Source organism: Bactrocera dorsalis, chromosome 3, assembly GCF_023373825.1.
Source record: "Bactrocera dorsalis isolate Fly_Bdor chromosome 3, ASM2337382v1, whole genome shotgun sequence".
NCBI classification, from domain to species: domain Eukaryota; kingdom Metazoa; phylum Arthropoda; class Insecta; order Diptera; family Tephritidae; genus Bactrocera; species Bactrocera dorsalis.
The window spans coordinates 58,227,953-58,243,069 of NC_064305.1; the positions used below are offsets into that span (position 1 = coordinate 58,227,953).

The 15,117-nt window shown below is 36.3% G+C and overlaps 1 protein-coding gene across 2 annotated transcripts; it reads left to right on the plus strand.

Moving 5' to 3' along the window:
• Positions 1-377: 377 nt before the first annotated feature.
• LOC105233887 (troponin C) lies at positions 378-6,556 on the plus strand. Of its 2 annotated transcripts, none has more exons than XM_011216057.4 (4): positions 378-536; positions 1,106-1,280; positions 1,354-1,605; positions 6,251-6,556. In XM_011216057.4, the coding sequence occupies exons 1-4, from the start codon at positions 519-521 to the stop codon at positions 6,277-6,279; spliced, it is 474 nt and encodes a 157-aa protein (XP_011214359.1). In that variant the 5' UTR covers positions 378-518; the 3' UTR covers positions 6,280-6,556. The 2 variants fall into 2 exon arrangements, with proteins under 2 accessions (XP_011214359.1, XP_011214360.1); XM_011216058.4 differs by lacking the exon at positions 378-536 and adding an exon at positions 828-984.
• The last annotated feature ends 8,561 nt before the right edge of the window (positions 6,557-15,117 follow it).

Below are 15,117 nucleotides of genomic sequence, written 5' to 3' on the forward strand. Positions count from 1 at the left end.
TATGGCGTGTGTGTGTGTAACGACCGCATACGTATGCGGGTGAGATCCTGTGCGGGCGTTCGAATGGATGTTTATTGGTGGCTTTATGGTGTACGTCCGCTATGTGGGTGATTGTGTCAGACATTTTTGTTGTACAACTGCCAACCGCGAACCAACCGAACGAGGGAGCGGGGCGAGCGGTTGCTTTCGGGTGTGAGAATTTTATCAGTGAATACTTCTGGTCGCTTGTAGTACTCAATAGCACTAAATAGGTGGCGTGAAGTGTTTAGATATGTATGTATGTATATAATTTATGTGCGGCAGTTGTTGTTGGCCACTTTTACACTAAACGATTTAGATGTTTTTAAAACTTTTTGTAGTCAAAACTAATTTGTTGAACTAATTTCAGTTGAGTAGCGCACGCTGAAGAGGCCAATTGTCCGTCTGTGAGGCAAAATAAAAGTCAAATTTGAGAATTCAAATCAAAAACAACCAAACACATTCACCGGACATCACCGCAAACACACCGCCCAGCCAATATGAGTGATACATTTATTGTGAGTGAAAGCGGAAAGAATATCAATTTTTTACTACCTAATTTATTAATTAATTAAAATGAGCGCAAATCATAAATTTCGTGTGAAATGTTGTTCACACCTTCGAAAACAGGTTTCTTCGCTAGAATATTTTTGTTTCTTACATTTTTTTTTGGAAATGAAATGAGTTTACAAATAAAAGTCGCGCGCCTGTGTGGGTGCATTGCATTCATGCGTGCTGATAACGTCCATGTGAAATTCAAAAACCATTATAAAATTCTATTAAAAGCATAAGAATGAATTCGAAAATAGCACAAAATGTAAAAAAAAGCATGTAAGAAAAAATTTGGAAAAGTGAAAAGCGCGCAGATTTTCACAGCAAATGTAAGACGGCGTTTGTCGTTGCAATCATTCTGTTTTTGAATTCGGTCCGCATTGCAACACACAGAATTTCTAGCAAGACATCATGGTACGCCAGCAAAACAATAAAATACTCAACTTTTTAAATTAACAGTTAGCAGCTGCAATTATTTCAAACGTTTTTTTGCGATCGCAATTTCATTAACTTGCAATTATTATCCTTACTGCAGGATGAGGATCTGACTCCCGAGCAAATCGCCGTGTTGCAGAAGGCCTTCAACAGTTTCGATCACCAAAAATGCGGCAGCATCTCAACTGAAATGGTCGCTGATATCCTGCGCCTTATGGGTCAGCCCTTCGACAAGAAGATCTTGGAGGAACTCATCGATGAAGTCGATGAAGACAGTGAGTGTCCGCTAATGTTTAAACTGAAGTTTAAGTGTATTGAAATAACATTTATTTTCTCGCTGCCACACAGAGTCTGGTCGCTTGGAATTTGAGGAATTCGTGCAGCTTGCCGCCAAATTCATCGTTGAGGAAGATGATGAAGCCATGCAAAAGGAGTTGCGTGAAGCCTTCCGTCTGTACGACAAACAAGGCAATGGTTATATTCCCACCTCTTGCTTGCGCGAAATCTTGCGCGAATTGGACGATCAGCTGACCGATGAGGAGTTGGACATCATGATTGAGGAAATCGATTCTGATGGCTCCGGCACCGTAGATTTCGATGGTAAGTGCGGCTTGTGTTTGCAGTAAAAAGTGAAGTTTTGTGGTTTATGCATGTGAAAGAGAGTTAATTGTGAGAGAGAACGTTATGTATGGTGAAAGTAAACAAATCAATCTAGGGTTCTTAAAGAATGAGTGAATTTAAGAATAGACCCCAAAAAGATATTTAAAGATCTTTACAGTGGCTTAAGTGGAAAAGGAAGTGAAAAAAAAAGTGAAGAAGGAAATGAAAAGAAGAAAAAACCGTTAACTTCGGTTGTTCCAAAGCTAGAATAGCCTTCACAAATGAAGCAGTTTTCATACGAGAAATTGATGTTGATCGTTCAGCTTGCATGACAGCTATATGCTATAGAATGGTCGCTGTATGCTATAGTGGTTCGATCTGAACAATTTCGTCTGAGATTGTGCTGTTGCCTTAAACGATAATTTGAGCCAAATTTCATAAAGATATCTCGTCAAAAAAATGCCTACACAAGGCCTTGATCGTTCAGCTTGTATAGTTGAACGATATTGAAGATCCCGACAAAGGAGCAGCTTTTTGGAGAGAAAAGGGTGTTCAAAATTTCTAGAGATATCTGAAAATCTGAGGGACTAGTTCGCGTATAAATAATTCGAAAAACAGTGGAAATCATTATGATCGTATTCATATCAAAATTTCATTTGCTGCAGAACTTTCTTTTGTGTCCATATCAGGTAGTTTAGTAAAGTCTATTATTCTCGAATCAAAAATAATCTAGATGTCTTCTTGACTGTTCCCCATAGTGATAATTCTATTGCTTAAAATAATAATTGGATTGTCTGGATTAACTTTTCAATCTAAAATTTATTTATATAATAAGTTCAGGTTAGACTGCTGTCTAGACTACTAGACTAAGTAAGTGTTGAGTTGTTTCCACCTAGTTTCCTTCCATAAAGCTCCCGCAAATGGTGTCTGGTAGGATTCCCAGCCTTTCTGCGTGGACACTAACAGAGCAATGGCCTGTTTAAGCCCCACAACTAGGCTTACTGAGGGCAAAGACATCACTAGATCCTTTGCGATCGATCTTGGACTAAAAGGCTTTTGTAACAGCGTATCGATGATAGCTTAGAGCTGGTCAAGCTCCTGCAAAGCCCAGCTATCTAGTAGTTAACCACAAGAGGATACGGGAGCATCGATTTGCTCCAATTCTACTGATAGCGGATTTAGGGTTAAGTTAAAGAAATGCCTTTTTTGCGCACAAAACCATATCTAAATTTAGTAGACAAGTCACCTAACCCAAACAACGGCGTTAATATCGTTATTTAGTTTGGTTGAGATCGGTTCGATTAAGGTTCATTGTGAACAGCATTTTCGAAGACACCGATTAATTCAGACACTGACACTTTTTGTAGGCAAACTGAAGTCAACAATTTTTACGCCTGCGCCGCCTTAGCTTAACTTTTCAAACATAGCGGTAAAATGTATCCTACCTAATATAATGACATTCTCTTGGCTTATTGTTCAAATCATAATGTGATAACACTTATTCGATTTTTTACATTAAAATTTTTATCATCGGCTATTAATTGAGCTTTCAGTTCATAGTTTGCAAAAACTTGTAGTCTCAAACATAATTTTCTAAATAAATGTTGAAATCAGAAGTGCGTGTCAAAGGCAATTTGTTTGCAGTCAATCCAAAGAGACGAACTAATTAGCATAATTCTCACGTATTTATTTTATTTTTTAAATAGTTACCCTAAATAAGTGCGCCATTGGAAGTTATTTCGAGTGCGTGGCATAAATATTTGAAATATTATTTTTCGAGTAAATTTTGGCTTCATGCCAGCATTGAAATCTAGCCGATATTTTCTCAATTTTGTTTTTTTTTTGTTTTGACAACTGATAAATCTTTTGACACTGACGTGGGAACGAGGCGCCGTTTTGGGGTTTCGGAGATTTTGATTTGCTCTATGTTTAGCGCTTGAAGTTTGCTTAGATACAGCTAGTTTCAAAGAAACACAACAATAACAAAGAGCACAAGAAAAGTGGCAATACTTGCCACATCGACCATATTTCGAAGTTTCAACAAAAGATTGATAGAATGATGATAAAAGTCATATATAAAGGGTGATTTTTTAAGAGCTTGATAACTTAAAAAAAAAAAAAAAAACGCATAAAATTTGCAAAATCTCATCGGTTCTTTATTTGAAACGTTAGATTGGTTCATGACATTTACTTTTTGAAGATAATTTCATTTAAATGTTGACCGCGGCTGCGTCTTAGGTGGTCCATTCGGAAAGTCCAATTTTGGGCAACTTTTTCGAGCATTTCGGCCGGAATAGCCCGAATTTCTTCGGAAATGTTGTCTTCCAAAGCTGGAATAGTTGCTGGCTTATTTCTGTAGACTTTAGACTTGACGTAGCCCCACAAAAAATAGTCTAAAGGCGTTAAATCGCATGATCTTGGTGGCCAACTTACGGGTCCATTTCTTGAGATGAATTGTTGTCCGAAGTTTTCCCTCAAAATGGCCATAGAATCGCGAGCTGTGTGGCATGTAGCGCCATCTTGTTGAAACCACATGTCAACCAAGTTCAGTTCTTCCATTTTTGGCAACAAAAAGTTTGTTAGCATCGAACGATAGCGATCGCCATTCACCGTAACGTTGCGTCCAACAGCATCTTTGAAAAAATACGGTCCAATGATTCCACCAGCGTACAAACCACACCAAACAGTGCATTTTTCGGGATGCATGGGCAGTTCTTGAACGGCTTCTGGTTGCTCTTCACCCCAAATGCGGCAATTTTGCTTATTTACGTAGCCATTCAACCAGAAATGAGCCTCATCGCTGAACAAAAAAAAGCGCGAAACACATTTCGAACCGAACACTGATTTTGGTAATAAAATTCAATGATTTGCAAGCGTTGCTCGTTAGTAAGTCTATTCATGATGAAATGTCAAAGCATACTGAGCATCTTTCTCTTTGACACCATGTCTGAAATCCCACGTGATCTGTCAAATACTAATGCATGAAAATCCTAACCTCAAAAATATCACCCGTTAGTATGCTATATATTGAAGCTGACTAGTATAGTTTCAGGCAAATTTTTCTACAGGGTTGGCATATCTTACGTATAGCCGGGGCCGTAGATAGAAAACTGGGGTCCGATGATGATTGTTGGGAATTGTTGGAGAAACAAATTTGGACAACTTTGTTTTCGAAAGTGCCGGTCTTCTTAAAAGCTCCGGGGCCGAAAGAAATTATTCACAATCTCTTGCTCTTTCACTTTCACTGCTCCTAGCTGTACTCGAAAACCATTTGAGTGTTCAAAGTTTCAAAATCTTAGAGATAATTTATAGACTAAAATTATAGCTCAAGATTTTTTATCAAATCAGCCGTTGAACATGCGAAATATTTTCAAGTATAGGCAGCAGTAGTGAAAGTGAAAGCGAGAGACTGGGGACAATTTCTTACGGGCGCGAAGCTTTTAAGGCTATATAGTTTTCTGAACATATATATAATGGATAAGCAGTAATATTAAGACTTTTGCACTATTTTTCGAGTTTACTAAATTTAAAGGTAGTAGTAGTTGAGAATTATTGATCATTATAGTTGTAACTTTTGGATTTAGAAACTATCGACTAAAATATGAATATCAGATATAATACTCGAAATGGATGAGTTTATTAGTATCATGGTGCTGGACCTTAAGTCCAATCAGCTTCAAAAGGTCTTTAGAGGCATTTTCATTTTCCGTCGGCAGTAAGAGATGTGGAACCGAAGAAATTTTTGTGAAGAAAACCTAAGCTAATAACCTTAAAAGTATTATTTACAGTTCGAATATCTCTATACAGTTCTTAAGAAAAATCTAATGAATTATTTTAAATATTTTAAAAACTTAAATATTTAAAAATTCTATACCCTGGCTCCCACTGATCACCGAAATCAGCACTTGTCTGGTTTACGTATTTAGAATTTCGAAAACAATATTTAATTACCTAACCATAAAAATGTGAGTGAAAGCGGTGATTACCATTTGTCGTTGCCAGACATATTAATGATAAACAGAGGGCAAGTGTTTTGAAATGCTTTAGAAAATTATTTTGGTATTTAAAATCAAAACAAAATGCACACGCTCACATAAATATGTATGTATAATTTGCCCGGCAGTCAATAGCCACCAAAGAAAAGATTCTAAAATTTCGAAATTCGACTAGAACCAGTGCACGTCAGCCATGGCCGTGTCTTGGATAAAAATGCTCAGCTATAAAATTATAATCAGTTGCTAAAAGAAAATAATCTTTTTATAAAAAACCTCGGCGAATAAAATCAAAAACCATTTATGCTCTTCATATCACTTTTCTTATGGAACATTTTTAATTTAGTGTATATCTATGTGTGTGTGTGCTGCTTGGAATCGAGTTTTATTTTTAACATTCCATAACAATATTTCTAGTTTGTATGTGTGGCTGTGTCGTGAACTGCGAGTGCTTGCGTGGGAGGGAACTGAGCACATATTGCTGCTTTCAGCGAAGAACCACATACTTATGTTTAAATATATAGCATTTTTATTAGTTCCTATGTTGTGCACATAAATTTGAACGAAGAGAAAATAATTTTCTTTAATTTAATATCGCTGCTGGCCATAAATTCGGATGTTAATTTTCTTTCGTTTTACTTTTCTCATTTCAGAATTCATGGAAATGATGACTGGCGAATAAATATTTATTTTAATATTTAAATACTAGAGTTTTTCATCTAAATCTTGTATATATACACCCAAATACAAAATTTGTTAAATACCTAATACACTGACACACAAATACACAAATACACATGTAAATACCAGAACATCGAATGGCGGAATATCAACACCGCGTTGGCAATCTTGCCTGAAAAAAGAAATGTACCATACGTATATACACACAATCACCATATTATATAATGTAAAACAGAGCTTTGCTAAATAAATTTGTTTTATCTTCTTTTTATAAAAAAGTTTGTGTGAGATTATTTTTCTTTTCTGAGTTCAAGCGTCAGGGGGTTGAGGATCCCTCAATTGACTTGTCTTGAACTTCTAAATTATATTTTTATAGGTATTTGGAATAATACCTACTAGCTGCAAGGAAGCATATCAGTATGTCTCAAAACTGGAGTTCAAAAAGTAGGTCCAATAGAGTTCCTAAACGCTAAATTTTGTATAACACCAGAAAGAAAAGATATAAGTACTATACTTACCTAGTTGTCGTATTTAGTTCGTCTTTCTGCAGCAGAAGAAAGAAGTTCTTATTGGTTATATGTTTAATTAACGGGTGATACAAACAGAGATAGCTTTTTTGACAGATTACGCATGAGCCGTTTCACGCTGTAATTTTTTTTGTTCAATATTATTAGGCATTTCATCATGGAGAGACCTTCTTGAACAATATACACAAATCCTTAAACTTAATAACGAAAATTTACGTTCTGTCAGGAATGTTTTTCACGCGCTTTGCTCAACTTTTGATCAACATTATCGGCCTACCGCACAGTGGGCGATTGGGCCTCGTTAGCGGCATTTAATTAATAACTTCTAAAGGAAAAAAGATATCTTCAGACGGTTTTTTTTCACAGCTCAGAAAAAAGTCATAGAATTTTTAAAAAAAAAAAAATTATTTTTTTTAATTTTTAAATTTTTTTTATTTTTTTTTTATTTGAAATTTTTTTTTTTTTACCTTCAATAAACAAATTTTATGAATCAAAATTATCTTCGGAATCAGAATCAGGCATATCTAGATGATTCATTAAAAGCAAGCTCTTAACAGCATCGTCCATAATAATATTTTTTGCAGTCGAAATTGAAGACCCATTTGACAATGAAGATATCAAAGGGTCAGACGAAACTAATAAAGCATTTATGATATCTTCCATTGTATTTTTCTTAGAATTTTTTCTTGTATTGCTCTCGCGTATGTTTCGATAGTCCTTGTTCCTGGCTTCAAGAGCTTCTTCGGACATCATACCAATCGGAAGGGAAAAATGGTTTATTATACCTCCTCCATGAATTAAAATTCTGTAAACAGACGATGGCATGTAAAACCAGGAGTATGCTTTAACAAAAATTTCGGCAGTTTCCAATGCGTAAGATCCAAATGCGTCCGAATTTATGTCGTATCCACAAGCCAATGCTCGTAAGATTACGCTAAATCGATATATTAAATCATAGCTTACTCCTGTTATATGAGCAGCCAAATTTGGTTGTTGGAAAAACCTCCCTGCAGTGTTTCCGTTGTTCGTGCTGCCAGTACCAGCTATTGGTATATCCACCAACAAATGCATTTCTTCCCTTAGCTTCTGCTGAATACTTCTTTTATTTTGTTCAACGACATCCTTGTCAGCACCACGAGCTTGCCACTTTTGTATTGGTATGTTTGATAGAATGGCCATCACAACCCCATTTGTAGGTAGCAGTTAATTGGGTGTTATTGTTGTTTTCAATATGGTTTTAAAAACTATCCGGGTGTGCTTCAATAATCCTAGCAATCGTATGGTCTACTAAGCTTTGTAATGGTACTTCAGCGAAATGATCAGTGACCGTGATGACACTAGGATAGCATTTTTTTTTCGCACAACGCAGTTTGTCGTAGCATGGATATATATCGGCGTTTTGCCCTTTAGCGGCTCTCTTTGACAGTGCTTTTTCATCAGAAAGTTTTGTCGGTAGACGCTGAGGGGTACTCATAGTTTTCAAAATCTTACCGCTAAACTCTTCGTCGGCGTTTAGCATTGATACCACCTGTGAAGCACTACGTTTTCCACCTTTATACAAGCTGCAGCTTGCAGCTACCAACAATGCTTCTGATGGCACATCTGATGGCGACACTCCGAAATATCTTTTTGTGGACGTCCAATAATTTCGGAAGATGATCTTTCAATCAATACTAACGGCGTGTCTAGCCATTCCTGGTTTTTGTTTTCAAAAAAAAACCTTATTTCTTCTACAGTTTTTCCACTTTTCTACAAGCTTACTAGTAAAATTTCGCAGCTTTTTGCCAATCTCGTACTGCTCCTCCTGACTAAATTTAAGGTTTTTGAGAACAGTACCAAATACAAAGTTTTCCATGGTGAGGAACTTATTGCTTGGGATCGCTTCTTCATGCCATACTAAAAAAAGTACCCGTTTTGCTACCGACATTGTTCCTAAAAAGTGCCATGATTTAAAGGTTAGCAGGTAATAGCAGTTCATATTACACATTTTGGACGCACAATGACTCATACTTCCAGCTAAAAAAAGAGTTAGACCTAATCCGTGCGAATGTTGTAACTTCTACTCCACGAACGACAGGTGCACACTAGTGCGGGCTAGTTGTTAATACACTTAATTACCACTACGTTTTATGAACAACACATTTACATACCGGTCACAAACACTGATTTTTTATGTAATACATACCTTGAAGTTAATAAAAAGCCACACTTCTAATAAAACAAGTAAAAATTGTAAATTTCCAAGGAGCTCGAAATCAATGCGCACAACAAAGAAAAAATATTGTAAAGCACTTGCTAAAACATATTTTGTGTTTGACAGCTCACAGCTGATGATCAGCTGATCGTAGAGCTTATAAAAAACCGCCAAAAATCTAATCAAAGCATCTGTTATCGATTCGTGAAAAAATTAACGCTTTTTCAAATTTGAAAATTTGAATTAAATGCCGCTAGAGAGGCCCACTCGCCCACTGTGTACCTCCTTGAGATCCAACATTCATTATTGCATAAAAAACGACCGTTAGACCAGTGCAGAAAACAACGTAAGGTATAGACGAGGAAAATATAGCAGCCGTAGCCGAGAGTGTACACGAAGACCGTGAAGAGTCGATTCGACGCCATTCGCAACAACTCGAACTGATGTGTGAACTTCGACTTCGCGCAATTTACATTGAGATATTAAATTGAAAGCATACAAAATGTAGCTTGTGCAAGAACTGAAGCCGCTTAACCTTCCTAAGCGACCAAGCGACTAAGGCTCAACTGTAAATATGTAAATAAGCAAAATTGTCTAATTTGGAACGAAGAGAAACCTGAGGAGATTCAAGAGCAGCCATTCCATCTAGAAAAAACAACGGTTTGGTCTGTTTTGTGGGCCGGCGGAATCGTCGATCCATATTTCTTTAAAAATGATGGCGGTGACTCTTTGATGTCTGAAATTGAATCACGTGATTTCGGCGAAGTTTGGTTTCAATAAGATGGCGCTGCCTTTCACACATCACATCATTCAGTGGATTCATTGAGAGAACACTTCGGTGAGCAGATAATTTCACGCCTTTGGCTGGTCTATTGGCCAACAAGTTAGTGTGATATCACACCGCTACATTTTTTCCTGTGGATTTATGTAAAGTCTAAGGGCTATGCGGGCGACCAGGCTTCGATTCAGGCCTTGGAGCAAAATATCACGCGTATCATTCGCCAGTTACCAGTCGAAATGCTCGAACGAGTCATCGAAAATTGGACTCAACGTACCATCTGCGATGTACCGCGCTCAATACCCAAGTCAAACGCGACATGATAAAATGACAAACCTTAATGAATACACTGACAAAATTTTAAACAAATCCGTTAACAAGCATGGCAACACGAGCTTTTCAAAATCACGTATTCTCTTTTTGAGGAGGCGTAACCTGAAATACGACTTCAGGACTGTTTTCAGAAAGCACTTTTTCGCTGTTTACACTTAAAACCCATAATTTTCGATCCATAAAATGGCGGCAAGAAAACTGCGTTCGAATAGATAATAGTATTGATAATAAATTATAAATATCAATAAATTTAAGATGCCAGAACCCTTTAGATAAATAATTTTCGCAATATGGTAATGACCTTTCAGTTTGCAGACTCTGAAGCAAATATCGCACAATAAATTAATGAAATCCATTTCTCAAGCTATTTAGGGTGTTCGTATGGCAAATTTAAGTATGTTTATATATTAAATTAAATTCTATGCGGATTTATGATGGTATAGCCATGAGATTTGATTTATAATGCCAATAATAGTTGTTGAGAATACTTCTATGTCATGTCATTAATTAAAATCTTTATATGTGGACATAAATTCGACATATGATTATTTCCTTTTGTCTGAGTGATATTTGTAAAAGACTCATAATCTAAATTTTGTTGGTATTTCCCATTAAGGGGATGAAAAGGCATTGCTAATGCGGTAAATTCAATCTCCTGATGCGATTTAGGTTAAAACTATAAAGTCATGTGTAGAAGTTCACGCAGGTGAGGAAAGTTTTCTGAATCGCCATTCTCTTGGGAGTGGCCAGAAACGATTATGTTACATATGGCTCATGCTCACGACTTCCGGTCTTTGACCAAGTATCTTCTGGGTAGCCTAAACATTTCCGTTTGAAGGCGAGTGGGTGTGAGAAGGTGAAACATCCCGTACAGGGGGTTGTGCGCTAGCTTTGGATGAGAGACCCCCCTTCTTATGACGAACATGGCAAACGAAATAAGGCAATAAGCTATGAGAGCTGCCCCCGCCACGATGTCAAAATCGTGCTTGGCGAGTTTAACGATCGACATCGCCGGGGCCCGAAATATGGCTATCTATAGTCCCAGATTCTAGCACAAGAAAATACTTCAAGCTATCTGTCTGCCTCCGGATCGAAAAGCCACCAACCAGATGGATCATGTTGTTCACTGCTGAATGGCAGTGAATGTATAACGCAAGGAGAAGACGAACCCGATTCCCCAATCGCGTATAAGTTTCTATCGAGCGTATTGTGTGAATGATTAAAGCCCACCGTCAACAAACTGTGTTTAAATGAGTTAAGCATCCACCCCCCTCTACTCGGTAAAACTGGCGCATCCTAATGCTACAGCGCAATTAATCACAGGATGCTACTCCAAAGCAAAACCAATAACTCCCCACACCTATTCCAACCCAACCAACAAAAAGAATGGACAACGGGGAAGCTCACACATTCGTTTTACATAATTCGTCACCTGCAGTTCGCCCATCGACACATGAACAATTCGTCACGCACTATTCGCAAAGTACCTTTCGCTACGAAGTATATACATATGTACATAGATCCTGCGCGCTTCGGTCAAGTCGACACTGACTTATAAATATTACGCGATAAATATTTTGGGTACTAAATTCCTTTTTTAACATCGGCATCCGTTTCATATAAAAGTAATAAGTACGCAATACCTATAAAGTTAAATAAATTGTGCGATTATAACAAAACGAGATTCGGACTTCTTCTTTTAAACAATCATATGGTGCATTAGTGGTTAGTATTATTATCAAATTAAACATGGTCCTTCGAGCCTAAAAGACAGGCACTACAAATTTACAGTCACAAGACGAACCACAAAAAATAAAATAAAACAATATCTGGTGCAGCGCGGTAGAAGTGCAGTGGCGAACAAAAAAAATATATAAACAAACAAAAAAGCTTAAAAAACAAAAGTAACATACAAAACAAAAAGCAAAAAAGTGTGGTGACTCGGCAAAAATACATATATGAATATACACATGTATGGATGCAATAAACAAAACTGCGGTGACAAAAACATAAACTTACGAAAACAAAATATATAACACTTTACAGACACAAAAAACATAAAGCGGGCGCGATCAGTAAAATAAATACATACATATATACATACAAACACCCATAAAAGTGCAGTGCGAAACATAATAACTAACAAGAAAAAAAAATTTCAATTCGATAAAAAAGACGTTAGACAAATATACAAAAAAAAAAAACAAAACAGTGAAAAACAATAAAACTACAATAAAAGAGCGGGCGCGAAATACAAAGCTAAAATAATATTTTGCGGGCGCGAATCCCAACAAAATACATAACTGCAAAGAGCGGGCGCGAATTAACCCAACAGAAACTGAAAACAACAACAAGCACTGCAAGGACTGGAAGAAAAAGCCAAAGGGTCAAGCACAAGCACACGCACGTACAAATATCTACATACATACACTCATAGTCCCCAAAACCCCTGGCGGAAATCAAAGTGAGTTGTATCGATCCCTTTTAATATTTATTCGCTTTATGTATGTTCCAAAAGCACAAAATTAAATTTGTGTTTCTAACCAAAATTCCGTTGGTAGACTAAAAAAAAAAAAAAAAAAAAAAAATAAAAACAAAAAACCTATCACCAAACTGTTTTAGTTCGGTTTATTTTCCGGTAAAACGCGCAATACTGCTAACAAACAAAACAGGTTGGTAATATATATAACGAATTATTGATGCCGATAAATACTTAGAGTTGTGTTAAAACACACAAAATATCTCAACAACAAAAAACGTTCAAGTATTAACTTGCAATATTTTCCGGCAATACTCCTTATGCTCAATAAAGCAATAACCAGGAGTGAGTTAAAACAAAAAAGCGAAGGCAAATCGAAAATATAACTAGAAAAGAGAGCAAAATAAATTAATCGCACATAAATTTGCATACATACATATGTATATAAAGGGTGATTTTTTAAGAGCTTGATAACTTTTTTTAAAAAAAAAACCCATAAAATTTGCAAAATCTCATCGGTTCTTTATTTGAAACGTTAGATTGGTTCATGACATTTACTTTTTGAAGATAATTTCATTTAAATGTTGACCGCGGCTGCGTCTTAGGTGGTCCATTCGGAAAGTCCAATTTTGGGCAATTTTTTCGAGCATTTCGGCCGGAATAGCCCGAATTTCTTCGGAAATGTTGTCTTCCAAAGCTGGAATAGTTGCTGGCTTATTTCTGTAGACTTTAGACTTGACGTAGCCCCACAAAAAATAGTCTAAAGGCGTTAAATCGCATGATCTTGGTGGCCAACTTACGGGTCCATTTCTTGAGATGAATTGTTGTCCGAAGTTTTCCCTCAAAATGGCCATAGAATCGCGAGCTGTGTGGCATGTAGCGCCATCTTGTTGAAACCACATGTCAACCAAGTTCAGTTCTTCCATTTTTGGCAACAAAAAGTTTGTTAGCATCGAACGATAGCGATCGCCATTCACCGTAACGTTGCGTCCAACAGCATCTTTGAAAAAATACGGTCCAATGATTCCACCAGCGTACAAACCACACCAAACAGTGCATTTTTCGGGATGCATGGGCAGTTCTTGAACGGCTTCTGGTTGCTCTTCACCCCAAATGCGGCAATTTTGCTTATTTACGTAGCCATTCAACCAGAAATGAGCCTCATCGCTGAACAAAATTTGTCGGACGTAAAGCGCGAAACACATTTCGAACCGAACACTGATTTTGGTAATAAAATTCAATGATTTGCAAGCGTTGCTCGTTAGTAAGTCTATTCATGATGAAATGTCAAAGCATACTGAGCATCTTTCTCTTTGACACCATGTCTGAAATCCCACGTGATCTGTCAAATACTAATGCATGAAAATCCTAACCTCAAAAAAATCACCCGTTACAAACCTATATAAGTGCATAAGCATAACTCCGTAAAATAATTGCGAAAAGAAATATTTGAAAATATAAAAACAGAAACAAAATATACTTGAATATAACCTACACAGATATATGTACATATGTACATATATCTATATTGCATACTAGACGGCGGGTCTAATACATAAGAGAACAGCAAAAAAAACTTTTTCAATTCCGTTTTAAATCTCGCTCTCACTTTTTCAAAAAAAATATAATAAAATTTATATACAAACATACAGTAAGGAATCTTCCTTGCCAGCATATAGTACATTAGAACAAACAATTAGTGCATACTTAGGCACAAAGCGAATTGATCTCTATAACGAGCTCTCAATAGCACAAAGCATAAGTACATACATACTTATGTATATACAAGTCCGAGTATTAGGGTGTACCTAAATACGAAATTTCGGACATCAAATATTTTAATATATAAAAAAAGGCGGTTTAAAAGTAATTACCAATTCAAAATACAAAATAAATAAAACTAACGTTGCAATAACATTGCAAATAAATAACAAACGATATTTATTAAAAATACGTTTTTTACAAATATAATCTGAAATCAAAAAAAAAAAAAAAAAAAAAAAACTCTTCAAAAGAGTATTCAATTTATTATACTTGCTCGCTTCTATTAGAATATCATAAATCAGTTTACACTGAGAAAATCTTTAAAAGCATTTTAATATACAAATATACAATATAATAAAAATGGTTAATAACGGAAAAAATGGAAATACACCTGCAGCAGCTTTGCGCTCAAAACAGGCTATTAAATTTATTTCAGAAAGTGACAGTTTAACAAGATACTGCACTAGATTTGCCTCTTCACCGATTCAAAACTCGGAATCGTTACTAGAAATCAAAATTATAAATCTTAATAATTTTTGGACACGACTCCAAGCGGCTCATGATGATATAGTAGAATCTGAAGATTCAGATCTACCTCAAAATTTTAAATCATCGGCTTACGATATTTACGAAAACTGCTTAGACCAGTATGAAGAAACGAAAGCTATGATCTCCGATCAATTAAAGCTAATAAAAGCAATTGCACCTACTCCCCACAGTAGAGTAGAGCTGCCACAAATAGACATTCAAAAGGCAAGTTCAGG